Source organism: Hemicordylus capensis, chromosome 2 (genome assembly GCF_027244095.1).
Source record: "Hemicordylus capensis ecotype Gifberg chromosome 2, rHemCap1.1.pri, whole genome shotgun sequence".
Taxonomy (NCBI): domain Eukaryota; kingdom Metazoa; phylum Chordata; class Lepidosauria; order Squamata; family Cordylidae; genus Hemicordylus; species Hemicordylus capensis.
The window spans coordinates 410487447-410506012 of record NC_069658.1 but is presented as its reverse complement, the minus strand read 5'-3'; the positions used below and the strand labels follow the sequence as shown (position 1 = coordinate 410506012).

Below are 18566 nucleotides of genomic sequence, written 5' to 3'. Positions count from 1 at the left end.
GGTCTCAAGTCTCTCATCCTTCTCTTGGCAATGCCCCATAGATTCTCTATGGGATCAGGTCAGGCGAGTTTGCTGGCCAATCAAGCACAGTACACTGTATACTTTTCAGAGGTCCAATATTGTTCTATTCTACAATCCTTGTCTTATTGGTTCCATGTAATATTCTAATTTTCTGAGATTGTGGATTTGGGGTTTTCATGAGCTGTACGCCATGATCATCACAATTATAACAAATTAAGGCTTGACTTATCTCGCTTTGCATGTAATGCGTCTGTCTCATATATCAGTTTCACCTTTTAATTTGCATTACTGAAATTAATGGACTTTTGCACGATATTCTAATTTTCCGAGTTTCACCTGTATGTCAGCTTCCTATGTTCCTAATTTGTCTGAATTCATAGTATATGAAAGTAGCTCTTAAGGCTTAAGTTGTTTTGAGCTGGTTTCGAGACTCTCATGCATTGCTAACAAGAGCAAATCTGTATCTTTAAAATGTAAAATGGGAAGAGTTCATTCTGTCTGTGCTTAATCTCTGCAGATTTATTGATATGGTGGTTTTAAGTCCTTTGTATGGAAGAGTTTTTGATATGTGCTGTGTCTGTGAGATTGCCATACCTTTTAAATTAATAGTATCATGGCTAAAGGATGAACTGGAAAGTTTAGTAATAAAGAGGAGTATTAAACCGAAAGCCCAAGTTTTTTCTTTAAAAAAAGATTTTTATTGCAAAACTTTGTGTTTTGGTAGCACTTCCAGAACAGAATAATTACAGAACAAACCAGCAATCCTGCTATCTTCATTTTTAATCCTGGTTTTGAGTCTTTTATGCACACAAATGCACATGCCATGCTGTTATGGGATGTACATAGACAGTGTACAATGCAGTTTGTATACATTATTTAGTTGTGGAAATTCTTGTTAAAAAAAATACAGTAGAACCTCGTTAATCTGCAGGACAACTAAGTTTTCCCATGTACACATAATATGCCCCCTGTCATAATACCTTTAGCAAAGTTATGATAGTAGAAGTACTGTTGTGAGGTCTTGTATTAATAAGACTTCATTAAATTTGCAATTGACATCAAAGAGCATATTTACGGCTTTGCTAGAGGTATAATGATGAATAATTAATGATGGTACATGTTAAATAAATAAATAAATAAATTATACACTGTTGTAAGCACAGTCTCATGTTTGTTCATTTACTCGCTAGTTCAGGAAAAAATAAGTTGGCCACCTCCATGGTGGGTGGTGGTGTGTGTCGCCCAGTAACTGGTGCAATTTATCGAGGTTCTGCTGTATGTAATAAAGTGCTGAAGATATAAAAAAGACACTAAACTGCAACGTGTTCTCCATAGTTCTCAGGCAGTGAGGGAGGGTAGATTACTAGAACCACTCTGATATGAGAGCACCTGTTCCCATATTTGGATATCTTAACACCCCAAACTGAAATTACTTTAGTGGAACATGCTTCCAAATAAGTATGCTTATTAGGATTACAGCTTAATATTCTGATACCAAAGACACTTGAGAGTATACTCCATCAGAAATCAACCAGAAATCAACCAAATAATTATGCTTATTAGGATCACAGCTTAATATTCTGATACCAAAAACACTTGAGAGTATACTCCATCAGAAATCAACCAGCATCCCCATAAATGTGTTTAAGATTGGGGTGGTCGGTTGAAGTCGTCCTCACGTTGAAATTGCAAGGATTTCCACTGATCTGCATTCAGGGGTCAGCAGGTTTTTAAAAAAATAAATCCTTGCAGAGGCTTTAAGGCAGGCCTCCTCAACTCTGCCCCCTCATCTGTTTTTGGACTACAATTCCCGTAATCCCCAGCCACAGTGGCCAATAGCCAAGGATTATATAATAGCCAGGGAGTACTTAATTTTTTTTTTAATCAACTCACAAACCCCTCCCCCCAGCGGTCCAGGGTCAGACTGAACAGGGGGTGGTTCAGTTTGACCCTGAACTGTTGAACCGACCCCGTTCATTGAACCCATTCGACATTGAACCTGTTTGCACATCCCTATTGTCTGCAGGTGATAACACAAACATTTTAGCAGAGCAGTCTGCATATAATGCCACTCCCACTGAAATATGGAGAATTTTAAAAAAAGCTGTACTCTGTCTACTCTGAAACCAAAACAGACTTTTGTTTTCTTGTTTTGTCCCCCTGAGTTGCCTAGTGACAAAAAGATGCATAAAAGTAGGGCAAGCAAGTTATCTGTTAAAAGTAAGAATGAGTGAACAGCCAACATGTTGCCATTTTTAGATTTCCCTTTCTTTGCACATAATTGACTGAAAATGGGAGAAAAATATAACTGTGTGGTCCAGTTACACTCCACATGAAGTCAATGGCAAAATCCATACCAACTTAAGTGGGAACAAGATTGGCATCCAGGGTAGTAGCTTTGAAATTTTTAGGATCAGTTATTTGATCCTATGACAGCTGTATACTTTTTGTATTCTAATAATGTAAACTGCAATACTTTTTTATACTTCTAAAAGTTGCTTTTCTCTTCTGCCTTAGGTTCTGTTGATTCATTGAAAATGCAGATATATATATAAATGCAGCTATGGTGAATGGAAAACTTACGAATACACAAAGCTGCAAGGCCTGGTTCATGCATTTGGCCCCCACATGATCACTGGGTTCAAACATTTGGTCCCTACGCAATCACTTGGACAGCTCTTTGTGGTGTCACAGCCCAGTGGGGATTGCATGGAGCTGACAGTGGAGGGGAGCCCCTGTCATTCATTTGATCACAATGGTTCCAGAAAAGGTAGTTGCAGTCATACAAATAGCAGGGGCCATATGTGCAATGGCTCACACAATTGGGAGCCTCCATGCAATTCAGGGAGGGCTGTGAGTTAGCCAGCAGTCCCATACACTGCCATGGGAGATTGCATGGGGGTCACCAGTGGTAAGAACAAAGCATACAGGCTTCATTCTTAGTTGGTGCAAGGCTGGCCCAAGCCTACAGCCATGGGTCCCACTATGTAAGCTGAAGGCCTGATCCACAACATATTACAAAATACAATGAAAGAAGATTTTCTCCTAAAAATTCTCTTACTTGATTCAGCAAAGCATTCAAGCATAGGCTCAGTTTTTACTACACAGTGCCTAATATGTTAAATGTTTCACTGATTCAAGCTACAGTACTTGGAGCCAAACAAGATCCTGTCTTTACTGTGTTACCAACCAGGACAGTCCTATTATTTTGGGACTGTGTTCCAAACAGCATGTGTCTTTCAAAAAATATAGGTTGTCTAAAAACTTAATAGAAAATGTGTGTGTGCGTGACAACCTATGCCTTTTAAAAATATTGGTGGAAAGTTTAAAAACACAAATTTGCCTTAAAAGGCAGCCTCTAATACTCCTATAATAACTTAATACTAGTTTTAAATTAGAAGACAATACAGTCATGTTGATTTGTCTGACTACTAAAAAAGGAATAATATTCTTTAAGCCTGCAGTTCTGTGCACACTTACTTAAACTTCTGAGTAAGTGTGTATAGGATTGGGCTATGTCTGGAGAGAAATTTAAAGTTTGAATGAAATATGATGTAATAACTGGCCATTTTTTTTTTAAAGGTGGTAAGCTCCCAACTTCCCAGCATTTATGGAGTTCAAGTGAGTTTTTAAAAAACAAAAGAAACACCTCTCTTAAATCTAAATATGCTATTGAGCCCCACCCTTTACCCCAGTGTTCTCTGAAGCTAATAATCTGAAATAACTAACTTCATCTGGTAAGAAAACAAACAAAAAACTTGTTTTACCAAATCAACTCTTCTGTGTCACTATTCTTATACATTTGACTGACAGCAAAGTTTTGGATGCGAGGTGCTAGCAGGCAATAAGAAAGACTGCAATGATTGTTTTAGTTACATGGCCTATACATGCTTTTCTTCTGAGTAATTGTTAGCTTCTTGCACATGGTTTCAAATTGATAGAATTCTTTTTATCTTGCCTGTTGCTTCTTAGGAATATGGAAATCTGAACCACATCTTCAGGCTGGGTAGGAGTGCTCTTATGTGAGTAATCAATGGAATTCAGCATTCCAGTTGTTTACAAAAATGGTGAAAGAATAATCGCATCTTTCTGAAAAGAATCATAGCTTCTGTTCACATTTGATTTTGCATTCCCTTTAAAGTGTAGGTTTTAGAAGGTGGGTCAGAGTTGACTTGCTTTCTCCCCCAGTCTTTAAACACAGCCTCTGCTTCTTCTCTTTCAGGCCATGTTATCACATCCTTTTACAGAATCCTCATTTTTCCCAAGATCCGGTTCTATAAAGTCATCTGGTATATCCTGTAAAGGCTCTGAGACATTCTCTTCTGCTGGTTGTTCCTTACATTGACACTGTACCTTCTTGCAAGGCCTCACCAAAGCAAGGAAGACAGCGGCCAGGAACATTCCAGCAGCACAGGAATAGAATGCAGAGCTGTAGTTCTTTGTGGTATCCACTAGTATACCTGTGAGAGGAGGAAACATTAAACAATAGTTAAAAACTTCATTTTGTACTCTCCCATGCTGTCCCATTTTACAGCTCACTTGGCATTCTGCCACATATGTTAAACATTTATTAAAATTACAGACTGTGGTTAAAAAGGAGCAAACACACATTCTGAATGCACTGTGATTTTCTATAGAAGATCCAAGCTGAGGCTGCGTTTTCACAGTCACAAGGTTCCTGGTTAAAAGGTTAATCAGGATCAGTGAACCCCATAGAGCCAATTGTGAGAACACAGAATTTCAGGGCAATCTTGGTCAAACCACTTCATCTAATCAGCATTTAACTAGGATAGATAACTACAGGTTGAGTATCCCTAATCTGGACATCCAAAATCTGGAATGCTCCAAAATCCGGAAACCACCATGGTGTGCGCCCGCATCACCGACTCGTGGCTGAACGCCTCATAACAAAACAAAAAGCAAAAAGCCTCAGCTCACTCGCTTTGGCGCTAGACTTTAAATAAAACCTTTAAAAACAACAACAGTGTACAGTTACCTTTCATGTTTAGACTTGGATCCCATGCCCAAGATATCTCATTACAGTATGCAAATATTCTAAAATCCTGAAAAGTCCAAAATCCAGAACACTGCTGGTCCCGAGCAGTTTGGATAAGGGATACTCAACCTGTACTAGCTAGCTATCCAGGATTGCCCTGAAATTCTTACAATCTGTTCCATGGGGCTTGCTGAGGCTGATTGTGAGACACAGTCTGAGTTTAAAAAAACAAACACTGAGGGGAAATACAAAGTGGGGGAATGCCAAAAGTGTATAATAGTACTCCACCCCCACCCCTTTCCCCTTTAAATTGTTCTCATGCAAATTATTAAATCTTCAAGCGAGAGCAGGTTTCCATGAGAATAACTCCTTAAAAGAAAACCTTGTAAAAAGTGTGTGTATAGTCCTTTCGACCATAGCCACACTGCCCAAATTGCTTACAAGATGGACGTGCACACTGCCTTCAGTGAATGTACTTTCAAATGAGTGCTTTGGACCTCAGCCCAACCATCCTTATTGAGCCCAGACTTGTAAACAGTCATAGGAATGCTGCTGAATTTGCTTCCTGAACTGCAGCTGATGAGCAAACTTGCCACTGTTTTACAGAGTATAGGAGTTTCCAACAACTCTATATTTTAATTCCTTTTTGCCAGGACAAACGGAAATTCATTCTAAAAAAGTGATTCCCCTAATGCAAGGCTTTGAGCATGTTGTAGCAGAGACAACACAACCTGTGGAGAACAGTGGCTCCCAAGAAATATGGCAGGTCTTGTAAGCAAGAAGCAGCCGCTAAAGGAAATACATCTCATTCTCTGACCCTAGTTTTTGTGTGTGGCTGTTAAGCAAGTATGGAGACTGTCCTATCAGTCATTGTTAGATGTGTTGGCCAATGCCTCTTTCTGTCTCATAGACCTGAGCTCTGAGGCATCTCCCTTGTGAATTTTCAGGAAGATTGCTGGCCTGCCTGATCCAGGTACTTGCCTATTCTTTAACCCCAACAAGAGTGTGAGTCTGTGGTTGAATGGGCAGAGATGTAGATTGGTGTTGGAGGCTTGGGCTCACGTATTAACTCTGCCAAGGTCTCACTGTGTGTGGCCTCTGCCCAAAGACTTTTGCCTTCCCTCTCAGTTACGCAGATGTAAAACAGAAATAATAATGACTTGACTTGCATGTTTGTTGTAGAGGTACTCCAACAGATATTCTAAAGTACTTTGTTAATTAGAAGAGCTATACAGTATTAATACTGTATTAATACTGCCAGTGGTAAAAATCTTTCTTTTGTCTGTTATCCTTGGTGAGGCTTGAAATGTGTGCATCAGGGAGAGAAGGCAATCACTAGGCAATGTTTGAATGCCTGAATGTGTAGGTAGAATGTTGTGAAGATATTGGATCTGTACAGATTTTTGGAAGTAGTCTGTGCTCATTTGGTGCTGATGAAAGCTTCCTGGGTGATAGCAATAGGGATGGGCCTGGACCGGTCCAGAGGCCATTGAAAAGGCCTCCGGACCGGTCCGGACCTGGGTGGTTCGGTTCGGGGGTACCTTTAAGAGCGGCGGGAGGGTTTACTTACCCCTCCCGCCGCTTTCCCGCTCTGTTGCCGTAATGTTCAAAGTAATTGGGGCGGCAGGATACCTCCCTGCCGACCCTTCCCCGACGTTGCTGGGAAAACCTCCCAGCAGTCCTTTGCGCGCGCACGTCTCTGTGACGTGCGCACACACGCACAAAGGACTGCTGGGAAGTTTTCCCAGCAACGTCGGGGAAGGGTCGGCAGGGAGGTATCCTGCCGCCCCAATTACTTTGAACATTACGGTGCCAGAGCGGGAAAGCGGCGGGAGGGGTAAGTAAACCCTCCCGCCGCTCTTAAAGGTACCCCACACCCCAGTGCCGGACCGCAGTTGGCGGTTCCGTGCACACCCCTAGATAGCAACTAGGCTAATTTGTTTGAGAGTTAATGGAAATCAAGTTAATAGAGTTAGTGCACAGGTAGAACTTTCCTTCATCCTGAGGCCTTCTGTTTTTGATTGTTCATGTCCTAGGTGCTGAGCTGATACCCAGGAATGCTCAGGTTTCTTTTTACTTCTGTTTACATCTATCCATGCTGTTCGTAGTTTACACAAAGCACCACCTGTCCCATTTTCTAGCTGTCACCCACCACCAAACTCTAATTTAACACTGAACAAGGCATTCGTATCTCAGCAGGACATCCTTTGTTTTACCTGCAAGGGGTGGTCCAGCCAACCCTGATAAACTTTGAATAAATACGTAAACTCCAGCAGCAGATGACATCTTCTCAATGCCAACTACATCATCTTCAGCTAACATGGGAATGTGTGTCCCTGCCACAGTTCCAAGCATGAATCCAAAGAAAATGCTACATGTCATTAGCCCCCAAAATTCATAAGCAAGAGGGAAAGCAAAGAGGGCAATATCCAGCAGAATGACACAGATGAGTTCAATGTAAATTTTTCGGATAGGCTTTTTGTTGAGGACCCAACCAGCACTGATTCTGCCAAAGACTTCAGAGATCGCCATGGCTGACAGTATGTACGCAGAGCGATCCTTGTCAATGCCAAGGCTCATGCTGAGAGGAATTATGTATAGGGAAGGAGCAAAGAATCCCAGAGTAGCAAACAAACCAAAAAGTGCGTAACAAATAAAGCTATAGTCTTTCATCACAGAGAAATCCAGGAGTTGGATTTTTGGTTCCTCTTTAGGGATGCTCCTAGCTTCTACGAGCATCTCTGTGTTTTCCTTTGGTTCTTCTTCACTTTTCAGTACCAATTTGGCAACTCCAGGCATGTTGCAAGGTGAGGTAGTTACTTCTACTCCTGAGTCAATGGAATCTAATGAGGTGCGTGTCTGCTCATTTTCAAGCATGTACTTTGTCTCTTTTTGCTCTTCCACTGGGGATACTTTCACTACTTCCTGTGCTTTGATTATGATTGGTCTCAGTAGTGATCCACAGGCAACGATTCCAAGCTGCAGCAGACCAACAAACAGGAGGCTGTATCTCCAACTAATTTGTTCCTTCAGAGCAGTGATAGCTATGGAACAGGGAAAAGTAAAATACAATCCTTCATTTACAGAACAGAAACTCTTAATTTACAATACTCCAGAAATATACTAGGGTCAGATTCTGGGTCAAAATTTTCACAGGGTCTCTTAAGTTAGAATATGGCAAGCTTCCTACAGTCCTGGTTCAGTTCACTGCAAACCAGCCATGTGAGAGGTAGGACCTTTGAGACAGGGAAGTGCACAACACGTTTTGTGCACATCCAGGGGGATGGTGAGCAGGTGCTTTAAAAGGAGGAAGGCAGGTCTTATCTGCTCCTCCTTGGCACTGTCAGTATTAAACGGGTGGCATCTGTGCATAAATGGTGCCTGCGCATGTGTGGGTGCCATTTACATGCTGCCACTGCCCTCTGGGAGCAGCACTGCAGCCGTGCCACGCAGCATTTAATACTGACAATGCCAAGGAGGGGACAGAAGACCTGCCTTCCTCCTTTTAAAGCACCCGCTTGCTGTCCACCAAAATGATTTGGCTGGGGCAGCTTGAAGCGTTTTGGTGCCTCGAATTAGAGGTGCCAAAATGCTTTGTGCACATCCCTACTCTGAGATACAGTAAGATTTAGCATAGTGTTGAGGTTTCATGCACCAAAACGTGCTTTGCCTGGGTGAATTGTCTTGCCTCTGTACAACATGCAGCAGCCCACATATGCTGCACATGCAAAAAGGTTGAGTGGTAGTGACCAATGCAGACTTGGTCCATGGGAAGGGGATGTGTGGCTAACAGGAGGTGCAGAGATCCTCTTTTCCTTACTGTGGGAATATATACCTCCTTCAACCATAAATCTAATAAATAAATAAGATGGGTTAAATGATCGTGAGTAGTAAGGCAGGCTTTCTCTTCTGTGACACAGCTGGGGATGATGGGGATAAAGGCAAAAGTCAGCTTTCCAAATTAGAAAAAAACGAGGAGAAAGTACACCTCTTAACACTTTCAGGGTAGGCTTGAGGCTATTCAATCTTGCAAGACCTCGGTTTGGGTTCCATAGGTAAGGAACTCTTGGCTTATATACCAAATAACTTTCCAAGTAGACACTGCATTCTACCCTATGCAGCTAGGATTACTTCTCAGCTTTATTTTTAGCTTGGAAAATATATGCTGAGAACACACCAGATCATATTGCTCTGTAAAGATAGTGCTAGCCCAAATACATTCTTTCTTTGTCTGAACATTTATGTTGATTAATGGCCACTGCAGCTGGGGATTATGGGAGTTATAGTCCAACAGCTGGAGAGCCTTAGGTTGGCCATCCATGCTAGTCTAGATTATAATTAGAGAAGATGTGATTTGTTGTGTCTCTTCTGCTTGTTTCCAAAGTAAAGAGAGGTTGTGATCTCTGCAAAGTCTTGAATTTCTACACACTCCTCCCCCAACTTCCTAGCTTGTAGGTGCTCCTGGATGGAAAGAAGATCTTTGGCCCTAGCAAAGGAGCACACATTCTGAAAGTCTGACCTATATCTGTTCTTGCCTAACTTTCTAAAAGTTGTATTGTCTCTGATAGAGATGACATACAACTGCTCCCCTTCTCTATAGCTGTGTAAAAAGAAAGAAGTAGTATGTGCCTTTGTATAGCATCAAGTTGTAGGACTAAATACAGAAACATTTTGGTTCAGTTGCACTCCGCCCCCACTTAATGTCTTGATCTTAACAAGAGTCAACCCAGGAGCTACCGTAGTGTTCTCTAGTGAATGAAATTTTGGATTGGGAATTAGTAGATCAACAAATCCCCTTACCATAGACTCATCTCTTCCTGCTGCATTGCAAAATTAGAACTGATCTGCACTCCAGCTGCAAGCCACTGGAAGGAACATCCACATAACTAATGTAACCTGGAGATACAAGCTTTAAATGGTGCAAGCTTCCATGACCAGGGAATTTGGAAAACCTAGCCAAAGCAGATTAGGCTCCTCCCACCAGTGTCTAGGTATGTGCCTCTTACCCACACAAACATTTGTGTGCGATTAAGTTTCATATTTTTTCCATATAGGAAACTTGCAGTATACAGTCAATGGAGCTGAGAAGGGTGTATGTAAAATTCAAGCTACCGTGTGGTCAGTGCTAATTCCAAAAAGTATATTTCAGTACCTGGTGCAAAAGAGAAGACAGCAAAACATTCTCCTGTAGAAGCCACTGCTGTGACTAATGAACGCTTTTTGTCAAAGTACTGTGATAGAATGGTGACGGTTGGAAGAAAAGTAAGGCAGTATCCCAAGCCTGTGAATAAATGACAAAGTGTCAGTGTAAAAACAAAGAACTTTGTGGAGATGCTGATAGTGGACTGGACCCTTGCCATTTTGTCTCCCCTCTGTGGTTTAAATCACTCTGGATGTAGCACCCAGCACCTGGGATCTCTATCCTCCATTTATGAACTCCTGGCCAATTCTTACTAACAGTAAGTAGAATTTTCAAACTATTCAGATGTATTGTGACAGTTTCCTTAGCAGTAAAGATCCCAATATGTACTCCGCTAATCAGTGATGAAATTCAAAATTGTGTTCTCATTATGTTCACAAACGCCAGAGTCCTTCAGCATCTCCAGATGGTTCACAAAGCCAAGACCCATTGGATACCAGTTTCATTTTTTTAAAGGCACCTTGGCCACTAGGTGCCTGGCAGGTTTACAACCCTGAATATAAAAGTTTATCTTGCAAAATTATTGCTGGCCATTTCACTAAAAGATAGAACACTCAACTCACCCGAAACTATACCAATAGATATGTACATTTCAACAACTGTGCGTGCAAAAGAGCCTGCAACCATCCCAGTACTGATCAGTAATCCTCCAATCATTACCACCAGACGATGACCAAAACGATTAGAAAGTATTGTAGAAAGAGGAGCTGTAAAAGAAGAGTGGAGGGATTATTTTCTTGTACCTATTTTAAATTACACGAGAAGCTGCAAACTTAGGCTGCAAGAAGGGCTTTGTTGGGTTTATAATATGAGATGCAAGCTTATGCAAGGAAAAAATACTATATTGGCTAATGTCTTAAAGAAGGCACAACCAAAGGGCGACTCTATATGTCATCCTTTTGTAAAAAGAGTATAATTGTGATTAGGAAAAGTCCCAAGAAGTTTTCCTGTGCCCTCTAAAACACTTGTTTTAGAAGGGGAGGTAACATGAATTAAGGAAGTGTCCCAATCATTAAAAATAAGGAGTAGCCTTGTATATGCTTGATTTTTTAAAAATGTAGGCATCAACCCTCCCAGGGATATTTTTTCCTCCTTTGTCAGTAAACTTGAACTAAACCACTGTGTAGAGCAGATGCTGTTTAAAAAAACAAAACACAAGCAGATTAAAAGTAGCCTCTCTCGAATAAGCGTAACTAATGTGATTTAATTAACTCTGAAAACAACTCTGTGTCAGAAACAAGTCCTCACTGTTCTGCCCTCTTCTTTCCAAGTTATTTTTCCATAAGGAAGAGCTGGTCTGAAGAGGATTGTCTCACTTCAGATAAACACGAATGAACAGAATCCACTGGGAGCAATCATTCAATCTGCCCTTGTGCAACTCCCATTAATCTCAATGGCCTTGCTGCAGGAGAAGATTGTGCTCCAACTCACTCTGACTGCATATCTGTAACTGTGCCTTCTGTGTGTTGCCTTCCTACACCCCTTGCTCCCTTCCCTAACAATTTTTCTTCTCTCTTGTAGTGACACTTAAGTTGAACTTCTGCCATATTGATGAGAGACAGCAGTAGTAGTCATCACAACTGGTCATGTGACTTATGCCAGCTCTCCCTTCAGTTGCTGCACCAGTTCCATAATGAACCAAGTCTGTGAAAGTAGCTGAGATTTTAAAGAGGGTCCTGATGAGCAGGGTGTCAAGTGAATCTGACTGTTCTGGCATTCCCCCGCCCACCCCACCCCCGCACACACATTCAAGCTGAACACTGGGAGGGGAGCTACTGGGAGTATATGCCAAACTAGCCGCATCCCCTAGCTCCCCTGCCCAGGTATCAGTGCTGGTCTGCTGAGGCAGTTGTGAACCCATGGAAAGTTTCTCTGCAATTTCAAATGCTGGCTGGTTTTTAAAAGGGCACAGGGAGAAGAACCTCTTTCTTAGTTTCAGCACTTACTTCTGCAGACAAGTGCTGAACCTGGGAAAAGTGGAGTGAGGGTTCAGAGGAGTTTCAAGGGCATGGCTAATCAACCCACTCTTGCTCCCTCTTCAAGTAATCAGGCTGAATGCCTGAATTGGACTACTGCATGTATATTTTTTGCAATTTGTACAGTTTATAGTAGGGGTAGTTAGAAGTTGTATGTGGGTGCACCTGTGCTTACCTATTAACCCAGTAACTATTTGGCTACAGGACATTAATACATTTACACAGACATGACCACATAATCATGTCAGCCTGGTCCTATGCAGCGTGAGGCACTACTGATTTTGCATGTGATCAAGCTCTTCAAAGGCTATAGCTTCAACACAAGATGTGTTTGTATGCTCACCAGTAAATGTTAGTACAAATACACATATTGAGATTATCCATGATATCCTGCTGTTGGTTTCATCAAAGCTTTGCATCAGGTCCGTAAAGAAGACCCCGAAAGACTTGATAATGCCATATGTCAGGGCCTCCACAAAGAAGAAAGCAAAAGCCACAATCCATCCCCATCCTCCATCAGGCACTTTAGTATAAACATTTGGAGCAAGGCATGACATTCTTGTTGCTTTGACAGTCATTTTTGATCTAGAATAAAAGAGAGAGGGAGGCAGATCAGGACATCTTCTAAAATATATATCGTAAAGCCCTCTTCTAAACATGCCTGCTTGGAAGTAAGCCTGCCAAGTTCAATGGGACTTACTTGCCGGTAAGTATGTTTAGGATGGCAGCCTTCATTACAAAGAGTGACTTTCCTAGTACAGAACATTGGCAAGCAAAAAGTATGCAAGACTTGCTTCAGGATTAGATACAGTATCTCAGCAGCAGTTTGTCCTTTTATGATCAGATCGTACTAGTTGAATCAAGAACCAGAAAGTAACTCTCATCATAAGGACCAGCCATTTCAATTCAAGATCAAGCAATTAAGGAACAGTCATATGACTTAAATACAGTGGGAAGGAGGCAATTTTGTGAAAAACCCATGACAAACCCGAAGGCCCTGTGAAATTTCACAAACCCCTGTGAAAGGATGCTCCAAATTTTGTAATTCTGAATTGCATTTGCAGTCACATAACAGAAAAACCTTAGGAACTCAACATGCCTTCCTTTCAAACTTGAGTCTCAAGCTTGTCAGCAATTCCACACGTTTTCTGCATAGCTGGAAAGTTATGTAAATGATCCACAGGAAGATTTTGTATATTACTGCACTTCTTAAAAAATAAGGCATCAGAACAGCCCTAGTGTTTACAGTGGCTGCCAATATTGGAGGTGCTTGACAAGGAACCTTTGAGTGACCTAGTTCACTCCCAATACAAAATCAAGCAAGCCTGGTGCTGCTGCTGCTTTACATAGCTCAGATTTATTTGGATCCACTTCTCATTGCCCTCTAGTGGTTCTTGGAAATATCTGTCTATTTTAAACTGTTCACGTGCTGCTAGCATTTCAGTGTATTCTATGAAGTTATAGGCATGAATATCAGTTTACCTTAGATCTGTTCTTGAATACTATATTGGCTGACTGCCTTTCTGTGAAGTACTGTAACCAGTCAAGCATCTGGCTTATGACTCCACACCCACCCACAAAACTGTGTTATCCCTTCTGCACACTGCAGATGTCCTATAATTTTGTCAGCTCTCTAATTTTTCTGTTTGTCACACTGGGATAAAAAAATTAGCTAGAAAAATCACTAATAAATTTCTGCATTTTACTGGAATGGTACCATGGACACATGTAAACTATTCAGTCACATTCCATCCCCAGCAAACCTATGAGGTGGTCTTGATGTTCTCCAGACAGTGGGGGGTGGGGTGGGGTGGGGGGCACCAGTGGTGGAGCAAAGAGTTCCCAGATAACTGAAGCATTTTGAAATAACACAAAAGCCAAAATGCATCCGGGTAGCAAGTATATTTTCATACTACTTCAGAACAAATGTAACTTTGCGAGCAAATTTTGCATGTGATGTGGCTATATTGGTCCTAGGTTCTTAAAAAGGAGTGGGGAGAGAACTGGTCCATCCAAGGCACTGGTCTTGTAGTTTCCCAGGGGGCTGAGACCCTCACACTGTATTCATCATGTAAGAATTCTTTCACCAAGCCTTCATCATTTGTCCCATGTAATTTCTCCCCCTGAACTCCACCTCAATAACAAGGTTCTTAGTTTTTCTCCCATTTTATTTTGCAGTATCTGTACACACATTTGGAAAATAAGACAGTGTTCATTGTTACATATCAAGCTCTGCTTAGTCCCAGTTTAAAACTAATTTCAGTTTACCTACCTGTCCTATGTAGATCTATTTGTACAGTATAATATGTGTTGTGTTCATAAGGAATAATTCTGTGTTATCTCACTGACAGTCAAATTGTATGCAGACTTAGGTGCACCTAAACCCACTGAAATAAATGGCTCTAGGCATACCTACCTCTGTATAGAACTGGGTCTCAGAGATAGCAGTAGCACTGGTAGTTTTTTGTAAATAATATTTTCAGGATTTCTTATGGAGAGGGAGTATCAAATGTATTGAAGCAGTGGTCAGCAAATCTTAGGAGATATTGCCTAGTAACTGAACCTAAGACTGTATAGCATTACCTTCTGAAATTAATTCCACTTGGCTCTTATGTAAAAGTGGAGACTGAAACATAGGATTGAAAGCTGAACAGTGGAGGAAGGTTTTTAAATTTGGCTCACAAGAACCAAGTCAAAGGAAGATAACCTCTAGATTCATCAAAATATATCAAAGCTGTTATCTGAAGGCATTGTGATGTCATCTTGTACATAGTTTGATGGAAAGACAGAATACATATTTACAAATAGATACCAGGCAGAGATGTGCAATGTAAATCTTATTAAAAGAATGTATTAGCTGGAAACAGCAATTATCAATAATTTCTAGCAATATCTGCAATGTGCAGGTGCTTATGAAACACAGTACTATACAACCCCTTGCCCTGATGAGCTTGCACTCAGAGGAATTCAAATAGAAGCCTAGTATTTTCACCACATGTAATATATTTTGACAAGAAAGCCTGTTTTCCTGTCACATTACAAGGTGAATTAACTTAGCAAAGGTAGGATTTTGTTACAGATGTTGTGACTTATCATTGTGCTTATTTTATACACATTTAAGTTTTACAGATGGGATGGTCTCAGATTGTACCGTTTGCATTATATAGCCTTTTAGCCTAACAGTTTAAATTCTGTACTTGCCAACCAAGGATCATGCAACTGATAAAGTGGACTGTAATCCATAAAAGCTTTTGATAGAATAGATTTGTTAGTCTTCAGGGATGCCACAAGACTCTTCGTTGCATTTCAAATTGCTACCTTGATACACACTGGCTAAAAATATCTTCCATCCATTTAAACTGTCCCCTGCTAAAATTGTAACAAATCCTCTGAAAAGAGAATTTGCAGTTGAACTTTTCATAACTTAGGGCAGAGGGGGAAATGTTTTCATAGTCACATGGCAGATACAGCCTTTGTAGTATGCTGCTTACCCATTCTCTCAATATTCTCCAGTGTCTTAGCAGATCTGGCCTAGATCAAATGCCCTTGCTAATCTCAGCAGGGCAAGACAGGCTATAACGCTACCGTGATCCGTTTCGGTAAAGTGTATAATGGGCATGGAACTGTCTGCACTATAGGTTCTGTTCAGGGGATTCCCCTTCAGCAAAACACGAAGTGTGTTTCAGTCCTTGCCGCTGCTCGAGAAGATATTTGATTGCAGCAAATACAATGGGGCTTAAGTAAGACGTGAGGTGTAAGTGCTTTGTTGAATCGCGACCAGATGCAGAATTTGCAGCCTCACAGAGAGGACAACAGTTTTGGCGGCCACGTTGCGCCATGCGGTTATCCTCAATCCGGTTTAAGGCGCCTTGATACCTTGGTGGAATGCAGAGATGCGCAGGTCCTTAGCGCTGCATAAACAATTAACTAAGTAACAAATGTATGCAACGGGGTTCCTCTGGGGGACAACATGTTTTCTCCAAAAGGAAAAGGGAAGAAAAACGGCTCCAGACTATGGATGAGGGAGGGAAAAATCTACTTTCCATATGATGCCGGGGCAGGGAGCGGGAATAAGCCCTCATGAAGCGGTATAATTTCTCCCATCACTTTGTGTACCTTTAAAACAATTTAGTAGGCTTCCTCAAATGGCGCTAGTTTTATTTTATTTTTAAAAAAATGCAGAGACTGATGCTCTTTAGATATGTGGGGGAGGCGGGGGCAGGCAGGAAACAACCCTTTAAAAAAAAAAAAGGCAATAGCAGCAAGGCAACCAAACTTCAGGGTCCGGAATAAAAGTCACTTACCAGGTCGGTAGAAGATGCTGCTGCAACTTGGGGAGAGAAAGATGAGGAAGAACTAGCCCCCCAAGCCGCGGAGAGAGAAGTGCAGCTTTAGCCTATGACCTGATCAGTAACATCTTGAGAGGGCTGTGCGTGCGGAGCCCTCCAACCCCGCGCCCTTAAAAGCGGGAGCCAAGGAATTGGCACTGGAGGTGGGAAGCAGCCGCCGCCTCACACTCGCCCCGTCTGCAGCCCAACGGACCCCCTCAGTGGAAAGCGAGGAGCAAGTTGCCCCCTTCGCTATCCAACATTCGGCTCTCGCTGGCAGTGCCAAGGCTGCCCCATGCTCAGCTGGGTGCTCCCTTTGCGCCTGGGCTTTTCGAGTGACACGGTCCCCAGCCCCTCGCTCTGGCTGAGGGCCCCCTTCCACCAAACACCCGCTCCCGCCTCTCTCTTTAATAGCCCCCTTCCTCCTCCTGCTTGGTCCCTTTGCAAGTGCTCCGTGTGCAGTCTCAGTCTCTCTAGCTCAGCTTTTTATACCGGCTGGAGCCGGTCTCTGCCGGCGGATCCGGCGCGCGCTGTAGCTCAGCAGCGCCATGTGCGCGCCGGACCCGGCTTTGCAATTGCAGTCGCAGAACTGGCTGCTTCCGCGTGCTCTGACTGGCGGAGGTGGGGGAGATGCGCTGTGTGCGCGCCGGACGGCAGCGTGGGCCGTGAGCAGCAGTGAGGACGAGCGAGGGGAAATGCAGGAGACCCGTGCTGCAAACCCCGGAAAAGGTGGAGAAATTGAGAGTACTGCTGCTGCGGCTGGCTGGCTGTGCCACGTCTAACTTTTTTGGTGCCATCTCCCTTCCCCCTTCCCTTTCTTTGCTGTCAATAAATCCCCCCCCCCCCGGCGCGCGCACATCTGCTTATTTTAGGGGGGCGAGCTCTTTCTCTTCCAAATAGCGCACACATACACCCCACGACCTGGCGGCAGTGCCACTTCTTGAATGGAAGATGTTCCATACTTACACCTCCAAAGGGGTCATATAACTGAACTCAATGATGCTGGGCCACCAGTTTTTGGGTGGGGTGGGGTGGGGTGGGTGGGCGCTTGGCAAAATCTACTTGGTTAATTTTCTTCTCTCACACACACCCCTTTAGCCCAGTCCTCTCCATGGGGGTGGGGTTTGAGCAGGCTGGCAGTTGGAATGTGCTTTCTCTGGGCAGCATCGGTTGGATCCCAGAGAGACTGCCAGCCAGTGCTAGTATCCACCACTGCCCCCCTTGCTCTCGGGCTTCCAGAGCAGGGCATTCCTTATTGTGCCGCCCCAGGAAAGAGAGGTGAGCAGAGGTGTCTGGGGGCCTATCCCCAATCCTCCCCATTATTCAGCTCGAAGACCAATCAGAGGTGCACCTAAGTAATTTTGGAGCCTGGAGCTAAAGTCCTTTGGAGGTTCCTCCCCTGGCTGCAGGTTAAGCCTTCTCCACTAAACATACACCATGACACACACAGCATTTTTAACACGTGGGTTCTTGGGGCTATTCCCATCCCACATATTTCTTTCTCTCCTCCTCCCTCTGTCTGCAAAGCGGAGGCCAAACTGACTCAGCACAGGTCACAGTCATGACAGTGTGGGCCAGTGGCATGGCATGGTGACCACACCACCAGAGGCAGACTACAAAGGATCTGGGGGGCGGGGCGGGTGTGTGTGGAGGCCCTGGACTTTGGCCCCAAAGTCCAGGGGAAAGGGTGCTTCTGGGAGGAGTGAGCAGGTTGCATCTTGTGATTTTTACAGGGACTGGCCACCACTGCTTCCAGTGGTTTGCCCTCTCTCGCTGGGGTGTGCTACTGCTTGCTCACTCTCCTTGGGTGATGTGGTGGGGAGGATTGGGCTCAGCGAGAGAGGTCATGAAGAATGAAAATGCTAGCTAAAGGCTACTGGTGTGAATAGCCATCCCCCACTACTTGCTCCCTTCTCTCTGAGTGGTGCAGTAGGGAGGATTGGGCTTGCTGTGCCCCAGAGGAGAGTGCAGGCGAGCAATGCATGCCAGATGATGAGGTGGCTACTGCCTGCCTGCATACCTGTGCCTCTTCCTCTAGGGTCAGG

At 43.1% G+C, this 18566-nt stretch overlaps 2 protein-coding genes across 29 annotated transcripts in view; one reads left to right on the top strand and one right to left on the bottom strand.

Moving 5' to 3' along the window:
- ARSG (arylsulfatase G) overlaps positions 1–18566 on the top strand; it is a 196321-nt gene that overhangs the window by 13024 nt on the left and 164731 nt on the right. For 5 of the 28 annotated variants that reach the window (XM_053288935.1, XM_053288929.1, XM_053288942.1 and 2 more), the window contains one exon: positions 10072–10476. The exons of 20 other annotated variants lie outside the window; for them this stretch is intronic. The gene's annotated coding sequence lies outside the window, so the exon portion shown is untranslated. Of the gene's footprint in view, positions 1–2538; positions 2792–3993; positions 4044–10071; positions 10477–18566 lie in introns of those variants that run through there. 3 more of the 28 variants (XM_053288940.1, XM_053288930.1, XM_053288943.1) reach the window with 3 other exon arrangements.
- SLC16A6 (solute carrier family 16 member 6) lies at positions 697–17109 on the bottom strand. The gene is made up of 6 exons (XM_053288957.1): positions 16498–17109; positions 12537–12778; positions 10781–10924; positions 10170–10298; positions 7234–8061; positions 697–4481 (listed from the first exon to the last, which is right to left on the bottom strand). The coding sequence occupies exons 2-6, from the start codon at positions 12769–12771 to the stop codon at positions 4240–4242; spliced, it is 1578 nt and encodes a 525-aa protein (XP_053144932.1). The 5' UTR covers positions 12772–12778; positions 16498–17109; the 3' UTR covers positions 697–4239.

What these genes read in the sequence shown, in the direction of transcription:
- SLC16A6 (XM_053288957.1), bottom strand. Translation starts at nt 12,771, where the DNA reads ATGACTGTCAAAGCAACAAGAATGTCATGCCTTGCTCCAAATGTTTAT. An exon ending in ATCTATTGGTATAGTTTCGG is followed by an intron (nt 10,299 to 10,780) that starts GTGAGTTGAGTG and finishes ATTTATTCACAG; the next exon opens with GCTTGGGATACTGCCTTACT. An exon ending in GGCTGGACCACCCCTTGCAG is followed by an intron (nt 4,482 to 7,233) that starts GTAAAACAAAGG and finishes CTCCTCTCACAG; the next exon opens with GTATACTAGTGGATACCACA.